Consider the following 15668-nt stretch of genomic DNA (forward strand, 5'->3'; position numbering starts at 1 on the left):
TAGGAGTGTTGTGTCCATTCCTGTGTCATTTTGTTTTGACTGTATTCAGGTGCGTGCCTTTGTGTTGTAGTGCTGTGACTTTTGTTGCACCACACCTTGTGATGTTCATGCTTTTTGTTTTTTGTGATTGAGGCAACCTCTTGTTTATTGACATGTGTTTAGTAAAGATAGCTGATCTTTACCTCTGTGTTCAAATATTTTTCATTTTTGCGTGGAGGATTTCAATGAGTGTCCTAAAGATTTGATTAGTTTATTTTGATGTTCAGTATATACATATACGTATCTATATATATATATATAATATATTATTTTTAACGTCTTATTTTCAAAAAGTACTCACAAAGCCACCCAACCCAATACGATGGTGTCGTGTTTGTCGCTCCTCACTCGTACAGTGCTCAATGTTGCCGGCATGTTGATGATGGTGTGTTGTTTGTCGCCTCTTTCTTGTACCCTGCTAAGTCTTTGTGCCATTCCAATGTTGCTCAGTTTGCATTGCTCTGTCACTTTGTCCTTCAGGTGTTTGTTTTGTTCTTCAAGTTGCTGACAACGCTTATTAAATTCAACCACCTGGTGAGTGAAGAAAGCATGATTGCAAAAGAGGAGTTGAGGTGATCATTATCATTATGGGGTACAAGGAGATGAATGTTCAACAGTGCTGCGTTTGACAGTTGGCCATAATCTACCACAAAAGCAGATTCACAAACTGCACCTTTTTCAAATCAGATTTTGAATTTGTTGGTTCATCAGACATGTCATATTACATGTCAGACATGTCATATTGCATAGGTATCTGTATTGTTGGTTCATCAGACATGTCATTTTACATGTCAGACACGCCATATTACATAGGTATCTGCTTATTGGATGCTTATGTAATTGGTGTGTGTGTGTGTGTGTGTGTGTGTGTGTGTGTGTGTGTGTGTGTGTGTGTGCGCACAAAATATGTACCACTCTACATGTCACATATAACATGTTTGTATGCAGTACATAATTATGCAGTACATATCTGCGAGTATATCGCAGGTTTGAGGTTTGCAATCTCACCAAATGATGTTCTGTAATCAATTACCTTACCACAAGATATCACACATTTGTTGAGCTTTGCCTCTTACAAGTATCTGTGGATAAAGAGGTTTAAATTGTTTTCAGTGAAAGGCATCTCATTCCTCTGAAAGACCCACCTGAGTTTGAAGGATGTAATTCTTGTGTACTTGACTTTTTTCTGACTTAATGGCATTTTGCTCTCGGATAGCAATCTGCATGTCTCGTTCCTCGACTCTGTTTATCAGATATTGACTTTGTTGTTCCCCGAACTGCAGATCCAAATCTTGAGCCTGGATACGCTCCTTCTTGTTGTTCAACTGAGAAGTGAAAAAACAAGATGAGGTGGAAAAAAATGATGAATAAAGCTCAACCTAAAAAAGGTACATTGAAAGGGAGAGGACTTGCACTAAATAATCCGAACCATCAACCATACAAAACATTGACAGCACAATGCAAACTAGAATGACACTCGGTGGAGCGCATACCTCCGCCAGGCTGAACAGTTTATATGTATCTCACTGATAGGCCGGATGTGGATCTGTACCTGAAACAAAATGTCATTGGCTTGTTCTTATCACCAACCAAACTAATCCACCAAGTTTGCGGATGTGCGGTTGTGGTTTTGGAAGAGCCTGGGGAGTTACATCCAACACATAAAGGAACCCTTAAGTTTAGATATTTCAGTAGTATTTTGTTTAGATAGATTTATCATTCCTCTCTTATCAGTGGACTGGGAAATATGTTGTGTTTGTGTATCAGGTTTGAATTCCCCCTTTTTAGCTCATCTCGAACGAAGTTCGGGGGAGTTTGTGTGATGGCGTGTCGTCAGTCTGGAAACACTTTCAACTTCTTCTCTGAAACCGCTGATGGGATTGTGACCCGATTTGGCACAAATTATATTTGTTATATTATAACTAAAGTTTGTTCACGGCATTAAGAAAATCGGGCCTTAAGAGGATGCGGGGGCAAGGGGGGGGGGGTTTGCTTTCTTCTCAGAAACTACACATACAATTCTGGTGAAACTTTACCACAACCTTAATATCCCGTGTTGTACGAAAGTTTGATCACAGCCTAAAAAAAAATCGGGCCCTAAAGGGGTCTACAGGGGGGTGGGAGGGGGTTTCCCCCCGAAAGTAGGTATTTCCTCTTTTCTCTGAAACTATGCACACAATTTCAATGAAACCTAACAGGTGTCGGGGTTAACAGGTGTCGAAAAGATCATGATTTTGGATAGACGATGATAGGAGGTGGTGGTGAACAGCTATCTTGAAGACCTTGATTGAAGATTGAAAAGAGTATGGAAGAAGGTTCCACGGGCGAGGAAAAAGAGGAATAAATGAGTGGAGGTGAGCAGTACTTCTGGACTTAGGCAGTTTCACTTTATGGGGGCTCCGCATGCGTCCTGCAGATACCTGAGGGGGACAAAGTACGGAGATGGCAGAGGGTGCAAGCCTTGACATGGCACCAATAAGTTTTAGAGGAGGGAGACAAGTTTGAAAGTTCATTCTTGAGATTGGACAGATGTTGTTTTCTGGCTCTTGAGCGAGTAGACAACACTTGTTGCGAGCTTTGTGGAATGATCTGAGGTTGTCTTCAGTTGGATTTGCGTTTGAGGAGGAGAATGCAATTGGTTTAAAGAAACTGCCTCGCCACAGGATTCAGAGTTTACCAAGAGCAGGAAGAGGGGTAAGATATATAATTGAAGAGATGGGATGAATCTGTGCAAAAGAGAGAGCAGGTTTCTGTAACCCGCAAATACACGAATCGTGAATGTATAAGCAGATCACAAGTTATGAAGTGCATGATGTTTCAATACATTGTGGACGGATTCGGAATAAACTTTATGGACAGATTGGGTGTGTGCCAAGGAGGAATTGATGAGATTTTGGTGAAGATCCAAATCCGGATTCTATATATATTTTAAAGTTTCCAAGTGATTCTTCACCATTGAGAGATTGGGCTAAAACGATATATAGCATAGTTTCAAAAATTTGTGGACGAGTTATGACAAAACTTGGCGGTTGAGTTGGTTAGGTGATAAGAACAAACGGATTCGATTTTGGTTCCGATCTGACTCCAGATCTGGCCTATCATTGGGATACAAAACATAAACTGTTCAGCCAGGCGGAGGTATGCTCTCTACCGAGTGTCGTTCCAGTTACCTCAACCACCAAAGATGGATGGAGGTTATGTTTTCACCCCTGTCTGTTTGTCCGTTTGTTTGTTTGTTTGTGAACAAAATATCTCAAAAAGTTGTGAATGGATTCGAACGAAATGTGGTGGGCAGGTTGGGTGTCTGACAAGGACAAATAGATTAGATTTTGGTGAAGATCTGAATATGTTTTCGGATATGAGAATTATGTAATTTTCAAGTGATTCTTCACCATTGAGTGATATGGCCAGCCAGGCGAAGGTATGCTCTCTACCGAGTGCCATTCTAGTTACCCTGCGCTCGCGAAGCGAAATGCAGGGTTAAGCATTCGGGTACGTACGTGCGTGTCTGCATTTCAGTAAAGTAAAGTGTGTGCGTGTCAGCATTTTAAAAATTCATTTTCTCGGCAACCGTTGGTCCGATTGACATGAATTTTTTTACCCTAGGAGGGCCTCCTCCTGTAGAATATTTTTGGTGAATATTATGACGTCACAAGTCACGTGGTATGGGCGCCATCTTGGAAAAAACAAAAAAGTTTGCACTTCTATATCTCAAAAACTGCTGCACAGAAATAATTGAGACAGGTCTCATTGCAAAGAACTCTCCATGCAGAATAAAATATGTGAATGATGACGTCATAGATGCCGCTGTTATGACGTCATAATTTGACAAGTAAAAAACTTTATCCTATCAGGATGAAATTTATTGAGCATCTTCTCGGTATAAATTGATGCAGAAATAAATTTATAATGATGACGTAGGTCACGTGGTTCGGTCGCCATATTGTTTGGAGTAAAAAGCCTGAAAAACCACTAAAATCCAATTTTCTCCAAAACGACTGAACAGATGGATTCCAAACTTTGCAGGCAGGTGAGGCATACCCATGACGAACAAAAAAGTCAACGAGCATGACATCATGCGTCACATGGTTTTGGAGTTATGACGTTTTAAGCATAAATTTTAAACCTAGCTCCTTCCTCATTTTTGATCCTATCGAGGGGAAACTTCACAGATGTGTTCAGCATATCAGTCTACTAAAATGACCTTTTGGAATTTGCGATAGGTGATGTGGTTTGGCAAATATAAGTAATTAAACGAAAATGTTAAAAAATTTATAACTCTTGAACCGCTTCATTGGTCGACGTGAAACTTTATATTATAGTAGAGGTAATGAAGTGTAACAAGTTTGCAAAATTTCAAGATGATTGGATGTACAGTTTGGAAGCTAGAAGTTGTTATTGCATGAAGAAGAAGTCTTCTACAGTGGGCATGGAATTAATTATCACATGCACATGACAAGCTGGCAAAGTACGGAGCGATCTCACGGGTTCATTTTGACCTCAAGTAAAATTCTGATTTCAGATTTGTCAATCACTGAGGTATATTAACACACGACCAAAACATATTTGGCGAAATTCCGACGATTTTTGACGAAAATATAACATTTGTGTTTGCATTTCAGCAAAGTAAAGTGTGTGCCATTAGTGCAGGCATTTTATGCAAAAAAAAGGGTCAACCTCACACTAATTGCAACAGAAGCAAACTCAACTGATTTTGTATCCTCAATATGTCCTGAATGAGGAAAAAAAAGTGTTAAGGAATTGCATGGGTGGAAAGTTTTGAAAAATGCATAAATATGATCCTACCCAAAAACCGATTTTTAGCCCTTTCTGCTGGATTTGACTATGCTGTATTTTTTTCCTTGAAGCAAAAAAACATCTATATAATAATAGCGTCCGCTGATTGGACAGTCGAGGCGACAGCAAGCCGTCCGCTGATTGGACATTCGAAGGCGACAGCAAGCCGTCCACTGAGTGGACAATCCTGAGCATGCATTTGTGCCGGTGTCATCGATCGCGGTGTACGCTATACTAACCTCATCAGGTGGGTTTTCCATAATTTCCTCCAGCTATAATAGTTAGCTAGCTATTTATTACATTATGTTACATTGTGCATATTCTGCTAACTAGTTTAAACACGCCACGCACGCCACAACTACAGTGCTCTTTTCTGAGTTATGAACCTTCTAACATTCTCTGCACATCCCTGACTAGGATCCAGTTCCAAACATGCACGTTTTCAACCGTGCGTGCATATTTTTCAACGTGCATATTTTTTTTCCACTTTCAGGAAATGGAGGCATATGAACAGTGTGTCATTTGCAAGCAGTCTGTGGACGGAGGAGGGTCGTCAGTATCAACACTTGGAGAGAAGGGAAGTTCATCTATCAACCAGGCCAGTAAAAAAAGGGGAGACAATATTCATGCTGTACCTGGTGATAAGATACACAAAGACTGTCGCTGGACATACATTAATCCACAACAGATAGCCAAGGACACCAGGCAACAAGAGTCAGAAACAAGTACAAGCAGTGAGAGTCCTACACTAAGATCGACTACAGGGAGGTTCTCTTACAGTACTGATTGCCTGTTTTGTGGCACACCAGCTCAGTTTGGAAAAAAGAGAAAGAAGCCAAGTGAAGTCAGTGTTTTCCAAGTCAGGACAATTGAATTCAAGGACACGCTTTTGGCAACATGTCGTGCACGAGGTGATGACTGGTCAGAGACTGTGAAGGCACGGATTCTGCATGTGCATGACCTACATGCAGCAGATGCAGTCTACCACCAGACTTGCAGTGTGAATTTTCGCACATACAAGCAGATACCAGTAGCGTATCAGACAAACACAGAGGACTCCAAGAGGAGGAAGGCTGGTCGGCCTGTCGTTGATGAGAGGACAGCAGCATTCTTGGAGGTTGTGAAGTATATAGAAGAAAATGATGACGAGCAGATCACCATAAATGATCTAATTGACCTCATGCAGCAGAAGCTTGCACACAGTGAACATGAACCATACGGTTACACCCATATGAAGAGGAGTCGGCAAAAACACTTCGGTGAGAAGATAATATACACCGAGATCAATGGGAAACCAAACGTGGTTACCCTATCTGGCAGCATCCCTATCTGGCAGCATCAGGACACAATCTTTACACCAAATCTGCCAGGGTGTACCTTCAGCAGATGCACAACCTCAAGACTGAACACCCAGAAGTCCAACAACGTTTCGAGGAAGGGTTCCACGTGATTCGGCGAAGCGATCGCCTATGGGCAGGTCTCTCACCTGACCTGGTCATTGAGCAGGTTCTGATGAGTTTAAAAACCAGTGGTGGGCTCACACGAGGGTGAGGGATGACGGAGCAACAGCGTCTGTTGTGGCTGCTATCGATGCCCGCCTGTGCAGAAGTAAACCAGGCAATGGAGGGACTCATGGGGGTCAACTACAACACTGGAGAGCAGAACAAAGACATGACCAAAGCAAGGCAATCCCGTGACTGGAAGGACACACTGACAGTTCTCAGTTATCTACAGGAGCACAATCCATTCAGCAATGACCCTAGTTTCCGGAATATTGCCACTGGGGAGAATGCCCTTTCCACCGTCAACGTTGATACAGCACAGTCCGTTGGCACTGCGATACTGAAGTCCATGGATGGACTAACACCTGCTGAGTTCACCTTCAAGAGGAAGGATCAAGCTGTCACTCTCGGCATGCAGTCTTCTGTAAGGATCGATGGAGATCAAATTCAAGTTGATCCACAGCTTCTCTTCCAGAGACTGGTCATAGTGGCACAGAACAGTGATGAACTCGAGTCAGCCCTCAAATATGAGCTATGTAGCTATCCCCCAGCCCTATTTGATTCCTCTCTACTGCTTCGAGAAGCAAAGAAGCCAGCCCTCGCCGACGCCATCTGGGGTCTTATCGGGCCTCATGTTCCAGCAGATAATGTAGTTGATGGCTGCCAGTATGTCTTGGATGGTGGAGCACTTCTTCAACGCATCCCATGGTCCCATGGATCTACTTATAAAGACATATGCCACCAGTATACGGAGTATGTAACGAAGAAGTATGGCAAGGCTGTAGTGGTGTTTGATGGGTATGAAAGTAACAACACAAAGGACATGACACACCACAGACGGTCAAAAGGGAAGATTGGTGCCACTGTGACATTTACAGCCGACATGATTGTCACAATGCAGAAGGAACAGTTCCTGGCCAACAGGCAGAACAAGCAGCAATTTCTTTCCATGTTAAGTGAAGAACTGCAGAAGGCAAACTGTGAGACATACCATGCCTCAGGAGATGCTGACCTGCTGATTGTGCAGAAAGCTGTGCAGTGTGCTACCACCAACAATACTGTGCTAATGGGGGATGATACAGACCTCTTAGTCCTTCTCTGCTACCATGCAAGCCTGGACTCCCATGACCTGTTCTTTTGTTCTGAGTCAAGGAAGACAACAAAGAAGCCTCGCATTTGGAACATCAAGGCTACAAAACAACTACTTGGCCCAGACATATGTAAGCACATCTTGTTCTTACATGCAGTTCTTGGATGTGACACTACATCTCGCCTCCACGGGATCGGGAAGGGAGCTTCCCTCAAGAAATTCAAAGAAAGCGACATATTCCGAGAGCAAGCCGAGGTGTTCTATGCACATTCAGCCTCTAGAGATGATGTGGCAGAAGCAGGAGAGAAAGCGATGGTGATTCTCTACAATGGAACATCAACTGACACCCTGGACTCCCTCCGATATCATCGGTTCTGTGAGAAGGTGGCATCTAGCTCTACTTACGTTCAGCCACAGGTCTTACCACCAACATCAGGAGCAGCAAAGTTTCACAGCCTGCGTGTCTACTTGCAAGTACAAGAATGGAAGGGATCTACATCTGGTACATTTACATTTTACTGTGTGCCCTGATTGCTGCTATGTTTATTCTTGTATTTTAGTATATTAATTTCAGTTAATATATTACGTTCAATTACTGTGATGTTCTGTGTATCTTGTGTATTATTTTCACTACCTTCTGTATCATTGCTGCTGTGACAAAACCAAATTCCCTGTCTTATCTTACAGATGGACCTCGTCCTACAGAGTGGGGATGGCAGAAGTGTGTCGAGGGGTTTGTGCCAGTTCAGACAACCCTACCCCCTGCTCCTGAAAAGCTTCTGCGGGTCATCAAGTGCAACTGCCAGGCTGAATGCAGCACCCTGAGATGCACATGCAAAAAGAACAATATCGAGTGCACTCCAGCATGTGGAAACTGCAGGGGATCCAGCTGCACTAACTCAATACAGATGCCCTGTGACGACGATGATGACATTGTGTAGTGTTATATGTATTCTGTACACATATTTAATTGGTTCAATCGTTTGATCAACAGTTGATCAGTTATGTGATGATGTGATCACAATAAATTCTCATCACTGATACTCTGTATGTGTTTTTGTTGCTTCAAGGAAAAAAATACAGCATAGTCAAATCCAGCAGAAAGGGCTAAAAAATCGGTTTTTGGGTAGGATCATATTTATGCATTTTTCAAAACTTTCCACCCATGCAATTCCTTAACACTTTTTTTTCCTCATTCAGGACATATTGAGGATACACAAATCAGTTGAGTTTGCTTCTGTTGCAATTAGTGTGAGGTCAAGTCACATTATTACTGGACTAATGTCAGCCATATGGGGAATAGGTGCTGTTAACAATGACGTCATTGGTGCCATAATTATGACGTCATAATTTGACAGGGACAATGCTTAGTCTGATCAGTTTGAAATTTATTGAGCATGATCTATGCAACCATTATTTAGAGAATTTAAATTTATGATGTCATCGCTCACGTGGTCTGGCAGCCATATTGGATCAAAAAAAAAGAAACGTTCAAAAATAAAAGTGTTGGCTCACACCAAGTTGACTGCACAGGGTAAGTATTCTATGAATACCATATAGTTTAGTAATATTATGATTACCCCACAAATGCGAAGCAAATATGTGGGTTAAGCAATTGGTTCACTCTGTCCTTTCTCTCTCCAGTCCTACAGACATCAGTATTTTTTATCGAAGAACTACTTAATTTCAATTAAATACGATATTTTGAACATTGTAGAACACGAATCAGAACATGAATCTGTAGTTTAGAAGTACTTGGGCTCTGAATTTGGCAGAGGAACGAGGTAATTCTTTTTTCTAGTCACTCAGCCTGTCCAACAGTCAAACAAAACTGAAAATTATTTGAAACAGTAAACCTGATGTTGTTAGGGACATCCTTAGGACAAATAACTGGCACGAAGAACTAATGTAACATGTTAAATAGGCGTTGTAAAAGAAGCTGCATCAACAGTGGTGAACTTCCGAAAACAAGATTTTTTTTAGAAAACCTTTTAGACCTTTAAACAATCTTTGTTTTATTTCGATTTAATTATGTACTTTAACATTGTAGAACATAAATTGCCTTCGTGGTACTTTCAAACACCTTCCGTTTAGCAGTATTTGGAGAAAATTTTACGCCATTTTAGATCATCTCAAGCAATCAAATTTGCTGCTCGCAGACACTTCCCAAGTCCTTGTTTTCTCAAGACTGCACAGGCGAAGGTGTTCCATGAAATATTTAGTTATTTAAGTTTTAAGTTAAAGACAGTGAAGTTTTAAGAAATAAACATGTAGTTTCGTTGAAGAACTCACTTGAGCAATGAATATGCGGATCCTTTCCTGTTCCTCTGCATAATCCAAACAGTGCTGGTCAATAGCTTCCCCAGCAAGTATTAACTGCTGGTCTCGGCATTTTCCAATCTCCATCTCATTTTCCAGTTGCTTTAAGTACTTCTGTACTTCTTCATCGTGGTAGTTCTGGAGACACTCACGAGCTTTCTTGCTCTGATAAATGAAAAGAGAAAGGCATGGAGGGAGGGAGTTAAGACAATCTATGCAGTTGATCATGAGGATGAAAATTTAATGGATGTCTGCATAAAAATGTTTTCCAGAAAGGTTCATGGCCACAATATATCAGTAATCACATTATAAATTTGCTTTGACCTGTTGTTAGGCATCACTGACCTTCCATCAAGCATGATCATAATAAAATACGCAATTCCTTCCTATCTCTCTGTAAAACTCCTCTCAACTCTCCAATCTCCTTTGAAAGCTCCACAATTACACCATGCGATTCAATAAACCTCCTCGGTATTAACCTAACATCAAATTTATCCTGGAATACACACATTACACAAATTAGAATCAGGTGCACCAGCTCAGGTGCAAATGATTAGAACATCATTAGAGAGGATCTTGGAGGAACCTGTCTTATTTAAACCTCAGACATTTAGTTTGGTTTGCTCTTTGTTGTTTAAGTGTGCAGCGTCACCATGCCTAGATCAAAAGAGCTCTCTGAGGCCTTCAGAGAGAAGGTTATAGATGCCTACGAGTCTGGGAAGGGATTTAAAAAGATCTCCAAACAATTTGAAATCAATCATTCGACTGTACGGAAGATCATCTACAAGTGGAGAAGATTCCAAAAAACTGCCAACTTGTTCAGGCCAGGCCGCCCCAGCAAGTTCAGCCCGAGAGCAGACCGCAAGATGCTGAAATAAGTCTCTAAGAACTCCCAGAATGTCATCACGGGACCTACAGGTAGCTGTTGCCACTGTTGATGTCAAAGTGCACGAGTCTACCATTGGAAAGAGGCTGCACAAATTTGATCTACATGGGAGGTATGCCAGGAGGAAACCTTTGCTGTTCAGAAAGAACATCAGGGCAAGACTAAAGTTTGGCAATGAACACCTAGGCAAAGACCAGCACTTCTGGAACAATGTGCTCTGGACAGATGAGTCAAAGGTAGAGCTATTTGGCCACAGTACCAGAAGACATATTTGGCGAAAACCAAAGACAGCATTTGACCACAAGAACCTGATACCAACTGTAAAGCATGGTTGTGGAAATATTATGGTTTGGGGCAGCTTTGCTGCATCAGGGCCTGGGCAGCTCACCATCGTAGAATCCACTATGAATTCTTCATTGTACCAGAGGGTGCTTGAGGATAATGTGAGGCCATCTGTCGGAAAGTTGAAGCTCAACCGAAGGTGGACCTTGCAACATGACAATGACCCTCAACATACCAGTGAATCCACCAAGGAATGGCTGAAAAGAAAGAAATGGAGGGCTCTGGAATGGCCAAATCAAAGCCCGGACCTAAATCCCATCGATATGTTGTGGGGGGATTTTAAACGAGCTGTGCATCCAAGAAACCCCTCAAACATCGCACAGCTGAAATAATTCTGCATGGAGGAGTGGGCAAAAATTTCTCCCAGTCGATGTCAGAGACTGGTAGACAGTTATAAGAAATGCCTACTTGAGGTTGTTTCTGCCAAAGGGGGCAATACCACCTATTAGAGCCAAGGGTGTACTTACTTTTTCCACATGCGAAATTTGCATTTATGTTTATTTAAATTATACAATGGACTACAAAATGTAAATGTTTCATGATATTTGTTATATTATATCACCTTTATCTATACATATTGTTGAAATGAAGATGAAATAGCTGTATGTTGAAATATGTCGAAAAAGTCAAAACTTTACATGGGGTGTACTTACTTTTTCACATGACTGTATACAAGTATAGTATAGTTTACACAATATACAAGTACAGTATACTATACTTTACACAACATACAAGTATAGTATGATAAACTTTACACAATATATAAAATATTACACACAATATTTACACACAATATTTACACTTTACACAATATTTACACAATATATACAAGTATAATATACAAGTATAGTATAGTTTACACAATATATAAGTACTAGCGGGGTCACCCGTGGGAATCCCACGGGCATGGACGTGTGTGACATTTCGACATATTGAGTTAGATGCTGCACCTGCACATTCAGTTATATAAAATGGTTACTGGTAATTGATCACATCCACAAATGATGTAATCCACACAATTTATGTACTTTACATAACGTTAATAGGAATACATGCCCGTGTAGCTGGGAAATACAGTTTGTTTGAAATAAATCACAAATATCAGAAGAAAGTTTTTTAAATTTAGAACTATTCTCAGAGTTAAACATCACCGTAATATTATGCGGTTGCTTCAACGTTTTCGGTGAATTATATGTCATTCCCATCTACACGGGCATGTATTCCTATTAACGTTATGTAAAGTACATAAATTGTGTGGATTACATCATTTGTGGATGTGATCAATTGCCAGTAACCATCTTATATAACTGAATGTGCAGGCGCAGCATGTAACTCAATATGTCGAAATGTCACACACATCCATGCCCGTGGGATTCCCGCATGGATGTGTATGGCGAATTTTAAATATATGTCGACTGTTATTTTAGGCGGTGTATTTTCGTTTATCATCATGGCGCGATTTAAAAAAATATATCTCTGCATTTTCCTCTCCAATACCTCCTCACACTTTACACACACACCGGCCCATGTTTACATATACACACACACACACATATACACCCACACACATATACACATACACACACACGTACATCGACACACATGCACACACACACACACACACACACACACACACACACACACACACACACGTACAGACACATATACACATATGCACATATGCAAATATGTATACACATATGTATCCACATATACACATATATACACATATATACACATATATACATCTCCACACACACACACACACACACACACACACACACACACACACACACACACACACACACACACACACACACACAAAAACAGACACACACACACACACGTACAGACACATATACACACAAACACACACACACAGACATGTATATACACATACAACAACAACATGCATTTTAAGGCCATTTTCCCTGCTAGAGCGGGGGTTAGCCTACATACACATACACACACATATATATATACACACACACACACACACACACACACAAAAACAGACACACACACACGTACAGACACATATACACACAAACACACACACACAGACATGTATATACACATACAACAACAACATGCATTTTAAGGCCATTTTCCCTGCTAGAGCGGGGGTTAGCCTACATACACATACACACACATATATACACACACACACATATTCACGCGCACACACACACACACACACACACACACACGTACACATGTCCCACATGTATATATCCCACATCCCACATCCCACATGTATATACATGTTTAAAGTGTACGTGCCCTTCCCCCCTCCCCCGCCCGGCAACGCTGGGTACTTCTGCTGGTAACGAATAAAATAAAAACGAAGAAATAGGTGGAATTGGCTGAAATTCGCTCGGTGAATTCACGCGGTGTATTCGGTTCGGCTCGGTTCACTCGGTTTAAAGAAAAAGCGATAATGTCGACATGTTGCTGTCTATGTCATGTTGGGCGGTGTATGATCCTCGTTGGCTGTTGGGCGGTGTATGATACTTGTTGGCTGTTGGGCGGTGTTGTGCGGTGATATGGTGTATTTTAAAAAATATATCTCTGCATTTTCCCGCGTTGGTGACACCGAGTCGTTCTTCATCGATCGTCTCATTCATTTTGGAAATGGAAGTTTCCACGCAACGCATGAATTGTCACGATCCTCAAGAGGAATTTGTCTCGTAATCATCAAATGATAAATGGCAAGTAAATTATATTGTGGAAAATTAAAGATTTCAAATAAACCTATTTAAAGTGTATTCGCACATAACTAATTTTAAAAAACGAAGAAATATCTCTCGGTAATTTCCTGAAACATATTTTACTTCCGGCTAATATGTTGAATGAAATAAAAACGAAGAAATATATGTCGGCATCATTGTTGACGTTTTTGTGACGACTGTCATCAAACGAAAAAGTAATATATCTTAACGGAAAAGCAAAAGCGAATTTTTAATATATATCGACACATTGCCGGCGGTGTCATGTTGGGCGGTGTATGATACACCATGACGCGATTTTTAAAAATATATCTCTGCATTTTCCCGCGTGTGTGGAATGTTTGTGGAAAATTAAAGATTTCAAATAAACCTATTTAAAGTGTATGCGCACATAACTAATAAAAAAAACGAAGAAATATCTCTCGGTAATTTCCTGAAACATATTTTACTTCCGGCTAATATGTTGAATGAAATAAAAACGAAGAAATATATGTCGGCATCATTGTTGACGTTTTTGTGACGACCATCATCAAACGAAATAGTAATATATCATAACGGAAAAGCAAAAGCGAATTTTTAATATATATCGACACATTGCCGGCGGTGTCATGTTGGGCGGTGTATGATACACCATGACGCGATTTTAAAAAATATATCTCTGCATTTTCCCGCGTGTGTGGATTGTTCTCAATTATTGCTGACACCGAGTCTAAAAGTAAAAATGGTGAGTGAAAATGAAATCATATGGTGAGTTAGATTGGAGATAAAGGCGTGAGAGAGACTCAATGGCCTTGAAGTTACAGGCCTTTGAGAATTCATTTCGTTCTATAAACGGCAACTTTCATCGGATTTTCTTCCCGTTTTTTTTCAACCGAGTCTAAAACTATGTTAGCGACTGTGAAAAATGAAATGATTTATCGAATTTGATTTGAAATAAAACTGGGGGAGAGCAAGACACCACGGGCCTACAAAACAGGACTCAAAGCTATGCGAGTTAATAAAATGGTGGATATTTGTTTATAGCCACTCCCAGAATGGGTGGAGCTATGGGTGGAGCTACTCTGCAAACCGAGTAAGCCACACCCCGGACAGACACCCAACAGATAGACAGACAGACAGACAGAATCATCTACGGCTATTATAATATAGACTAGCGGGGTCACCCGTGGGAATCCCACGGGCATGGATGTGTGTGACATTTCGACATATTGAGTTATATGCTGCACATTCATTTTTACAAAATGGTTACTGGCAAGTCATCAGATCCAGAAATGGTGTGAATTTAGTTATTTCACATAATATGTGACCCCTCACTCCTCTCCACCTGACACTCTCCTGTCTCCACCTGACACTCTCCTGTCTCCACCTGACACTCTCCTGTCTCCACCTGACACTCTCCTCTCTCCACCTAGCACTCCTCTCCTCTCCAAACCCTCACATCCCTCTCCTTTCCAATCCCTCACCTCTCCAATCCCTCACACTCCTCTCCTCTCCAATCCTTCACACGCCTCTCCAATCGCGCCTCACACTCCTCTCCAATCGCGCCTCACACTCCTCTCCAATCGTGCCTCACACTCCCCTCCAATCACTCCTCTCCAATCGTGCCTCACACTCCTCTCCAATCACGCCTCACACTCCTCTCCAATCGTGCCTCACACTCCTCTCCAATCGCGCCTCACACTCCTCTCCAATCGCGCCTCACTCGCCTCTCCAATCGGCTTTCCCCGTCTCGTTTCTCTCCTTTTTCTCCCGTCTCGTTCTTTTTCTTGCTCCAAATCGGCCCGTCGGAATCGGAAATCGGCCCGTCTCGCCCGTCGGCCCGTCGGAATCGGAAATCGGCCCGTCTTGCTTTTGTGCTTGTGCGTAAATAAATTGTGTTCATGACACCATTTCTGGTGTTGGGCTAGCGGCTAGGGTGCCGGCTTAGGATCCTGGGTTCGAATCTCGGTCGATCGCCGAATTAA

General features: G+C 41.5%; 3 protein-coding genes across 19 annotated transcripts in view; 2 read left to right on the plus strand and 1 right to left on the minus strand.

The window, feature by feature from the left end:
• Positions 1-15668, minus strand: part of LOC137424777 (uncharacterized) — a 675237-nt gene that overhangs the window by 377168 nt on the left and 282401 nt on the right. The window lies entirely within an intron of this gene.
• The window catches only part of LOC137424790 (cytosolic 10-formyltetrahydrofolate dehydrogenase-like), a 256540-nt gene that overhangs the window by 144103 nt on the left and 96769 nt on the right, over positions 1-15668 (plus strand). For 2 of the 17 annotated variants that reach the window (XM_078775921.1, XM_078775922.1), the window contains exons 7-8: positions 520-573; positions 1323-1427. The exons of 14 other annotated variants lie outside the window; for them this stretch is intronic. In XM_078775921.1, coding sequence (XP_078632047.1) covers positions 520-573; positions 1323-1388 — 120 coding nt within the window. In that variant the 3' untranslated portion in view covers positions 1389-1427. The remainder of the gene's footprint in view (positions 1-519; positions 574-1322; positions 1428-15668) is intronic. One more of the 17 variants, XM_078775928.1, reaches the window with a different exon arrangement.
• LOC137424786 (uncharacterized) lies at positions 6391-8471 on the plus strand. Its single transcript, XM_068112603.2, has 2 exons — positions 6391-7930; positions 8116-8471. The coding sequence occupies exons 1-2, from the start codon at positions 6391-6393 to the stop codon at positions 8367-8369; spliced, it is 1794 nt and encodes a 597-aa protein (XP_067968704.2). The 3' UTR covers positions 8370-8471.

The sequence above is a fragment of the Myxine glutinosa genome, chromosome 4, assembly GCF_964187855.1.
Source record: "Myxine glutinosa chromosome 4, kmMyxGlut1.1, whole genome shotgun sequence".
Classification (NCBI taxonomy): Eukaryota; Metazoa; Chordata; class Myxini; order Myxiniformes; family Myxinidae; genus Myxine; species Myxine glutinosa.